Genomic DNA, 3,352 nt, shown 5'->3' with positions numbered 1-3,352 from the left:
GTATGATATTCAGTTGGAGCTGCCTGACAGCTTAACTTGTCAAGGCTGAACCCTCGGTCTGGCTTTTGCCAAGTTTCCCCTCTACCAGGAACTCTAGGAATAAAATCTTCGTAGATTTTCTTAGTAGAACTCCTGTACAATTTTTCCTTTAACACTTTTGGAAGATGTACAAGTGACAACTGGAGGCAATGGTGGAAGAAATAGTATAAAAATCCTAAGGTAGTATCTGGGATAGTTTTCAGAGTAATGCTTGTGGAAATTAGTGGGCATTACAGCATTGGAGTGCCCAAAGATTTTCTGAAAGCAATTCTGGAAAAAATAAATCTGTTGTATTTTGTACAACACTAGTGAAAAAACCTCGCTTTGCGATCACAACAGCAGCGTGGTGGTTCTGACAGTGGTCAACCACGCGACGACTGGAAGGTTAAGACATCCCTTGTAAACTAACTGGAAGCATTTTTGTGAGAATTGGTGGAGTCTCTAAAGGAATTTCTTGATCTAGAAGAATTCTGGAGATTCTCTCAGAGATCCTGAGAAGAAATTCCTAAAAAGAGACTTTAAAAACCTTCCATTGAGAACAGAGACTATTTAAAGTTTTACATAACAACAATCTTTGAAGAGAGCCAGTCTTGATGAGTTAAAAATTATCAAACAAATAATCAAAAACGAGTTTATGGAGAAGAGGGTCGAACGGAAGGGTTAAAATAGTGACCAAATCTTCTGATAGAGACCTGCTATTAGTCTTTAGATTGAAAGTGGTTTTGAGTCACTCACCTGCTGCAGCAGCCATCGCTGAAGATTCCTCCGTATTCATCGCACCTTCGACCACGGCCACACTAATTTGACTGCCGGATGGTATCACTTCCGTCTGAGTTTCTTCATCCCTGACTACATCATCTTCCTGTGGCTCCACCTCTTCATCGGGCAGCGGTGGTTGACTTTCCCACGGCCCGTTAGAGTCTGGAATGTAAGAAATGGTTAAGAATTTTCGGAATGACGAATCGATCAGAAGAGTACTCTCACCTTCCTCCTCATGCATTCCCACGGCATCCTCCTCGTACTCGTCCATGCTCTTCCCCCGACTGACCACCGGTTCCCCCCAACAACAGCACGCTTCTTCCGCCAACTTCACCCGCTTTATCCGACGCCATCGTAGCCGCCGCCGCAAACACCTCACTCATCATGGCCGTTCCTCGGCGACTCTCCGACTCGATCAGACTGTTGATCATGGCTATCCGCTCGTTGATGATGCTGTAGCACTGGCTGTCGAACATCCGTCCGGTACCCAACAGGCGGAACATGGTCTCCCCAGTAAGCCCCAAATGTGCGTCAGCTGGGGATTGACATCGGATGGGTCGCTTTGGAAAACGGCTGCGGGGAGGTTCTGGAGGGAACCCACAGGGGAAATGCTTTCCTCTTTCTTGATGAAGGACAGGAGGTTGTTAACGAGGAGACCGTCCGCTTTCCGCACGTAGTCCACCTTCCGACGAATGTTGCGCAAGGTGGTGTTGGTACCGGTTGTGACGAGGGGAGGTTTGTCCGCGGAATCCGTTTGGGTGGAGGCTGATTCTTTCCGGATCGGAATCTCGTCCAGGATGGGAGATAGCAGCGAGGGAAGCTCGATGACGCACTCGCGGAGGATTTCGCTAATGGACTTGGGAACCACTTCGGGGAAGTTTACCCCCACGTCTACTCGCTTGATGAAGGCCGAAGTGCAGGTGGAACGGGTCACCGTGGAACTGGAATACATCGTGCTCTTGTCGGCGAAGACTTTCTTAGGCTGAGGTTCTACCGGGAAGACATCATCCGTGATCGAGTATTGCGTTTTAGCCGGTTCCAAACCTTCCGTACTCGTTGAAGAATCGGCTGAGCGAGGTTTCTCTTCCACGGCATTGACCCCAATGGAACAGTACGAGGGGCCAGCAGTCATCGTCCCTTGATCCCGGCATTCCGCCTCCGATTTGCGCTTCTTCCGCGCCAAGGACGACGAGGATCGTTTCTTGCTCAAGCAGTTCAGTACATCCTCGGGGACTTCCTTCCCGTCTTGGACCATCCCTTGCACATGGCACTTCCAATCCCGGTACTTCCCCAGCTGTTCCGCCGGAAGTAATCCGTTGTCCGCCAGCAGACAGCAATTCCGCACCATATCCATGGCCAACCCGTCGTACCTTCCCATCCAGTGTTCGGCCTTCCTCTCCAGCTCAGCCACCGTTTCCTTGCCCTGCAGTTCGGCATTGACCCTGGCATTCTCGGCCGCGGCAACCCGTCCCTCCAGTTCCTGCACCTTCCTTACATAATCCTCCCCCCGTTGGACGATGCCCTGATTCTTGCCCACTTCCGCCTCGTACAGCTGCTTGATTTGCAGGGCGGAACTCCGCAGCGAGCTGATCTTCTCCTTCAGGCCCTCGTTCTCCACCTGCTGGGCCTTGATCCGCTGGATCAGCGAATCCGCACTGGCCAGCGTGTTGGCGATTACGTTCAGATCCAGCTGGGCTACGTTATCACTGTTGATCACGCTATAAATAAACTCCTCAGCACTCATCCTTCCCGCCTTTCCTCCTTCGCATCGGTGCCTTCCGTAAAAAAAAGTTCCGCTTCTCCTCCTCCTACTCCTGCTGCTTTTGACAGATCCGTCGTCGACGGAAGGTTATGCTGCTTCTTCTGCTTCTGCCTAAACGTTTGCAAAAGTCCACTCCATTTTCCACGCACTGTTCGAACCACTTTTTCCACCACCACCGACCGAAAATGGACACTTCCTGTGACGGCGATTTTCTGCTGTGAGCCCGTGAAAGTTTTAGCCTTTTCTCAGCCTTGCTTTGCTGATGCACAAAACGCGTTGACGGAGCACTCTTTTTCTTCTCCACACGACGACGGGGTTTAGCAAAAGGTAAAAAAAAAACTAGACGAGCGAACAAAGTGGGGGGATGAAAACGCGAGAATCGCGGAGGTTTGACAGATCGCGAGTTCACGCGGATCGCCGTTTGTTGTCAGCCGGCGCGAAGGAGAGGAGAAACCGCAGCGAAACAGAAAAATGAAAGGCTTTTCTGGGCGGGATTCAGCGAAGGGATGCCAGATTAGATTAGAAAAATCTTGCAGACGCTGCTGAATGGACCTATGCACGGGTTCATTATTTGACGTTTTAGCGGTGCCGTGTTATTTATGTGACCATGGAAACCCGTGAATTCTGCACCGCTCAATGTCAAATTAGTGAACTTGTGCATCGGTCTATGGACCAATGCACGAGTTCACTAATTTGACGTTTGAGCGGTGCCGAATTCATTGATTTCCATGGTCACATAAATAACACGAAACCGCTAAAAAGTCAAATAGTGAACCCGTGCATAGGTTCATG

The 3,352-nt window shown here is 50.0% G+C and overlaps 1 protein-coding gene across 1 annotated transcript; it reads right to left on the bottom strand.

Annotated features, from left to right (window-relative positions):
* Positions 1-732: 732 nt before the first annotated feature.
* Positions 733-3,133, bottom strand: LOC5572758. Its single transcript, XM_021857103.1, has 2 exons — positions 1,024-3,133; positions 733-960 (listed from the first exon to the last, which is right to left on the bottom strand). The coding sequence occupies exon 1, from the start codon at positions 2,540-2,542 to the stop codon at positions 1,232-1,234; it is 1,311 nt and encodes a 436-aa protein (XP_021712795.1). The 5' UTR covers positions 2,543-3,133; the 3' UTR covers positions 733-960; positions 1,024-1,231.
* Between the last annotated feature and the right edge of the window lie 219 nt (positions 3,134-3,352).

The sequence above is a fragment of the Aedes aegypti genome, unplaced genomic scaffold (assembly GCF_002204515.2).
Source record: "Aedes aegypti strain LVP_AGWG unplaced genomic scaffold, AaegL5.0 Primary Assembly AGWG_AaegL5_hic_scaff_748_747_PBJ_arrow, whole genome shotgun sequence".
In the NCBI taxonomy this organism is placed as follows: domain Eukaryota; kingdom Metazoa; phylum Arthropoda; class Insecta; order Diptera; family Culicidae; genus Aedes; species Aedes aegypti.
The sequence above is the reverse complement of the archived record's forward strand: the minus strand, read 5'-3'. Positions and strand labels throughout refer to the sequence as shown.

Coding starts and splice junctions, on each gene's coding strand:
- LOC5572758 (XM_021857103.1), bottom strand. CDS start 2,542: ATGAGTGCTGAGGAGTTTATTTATAGCGTGATCAACAGTGATAACGTA.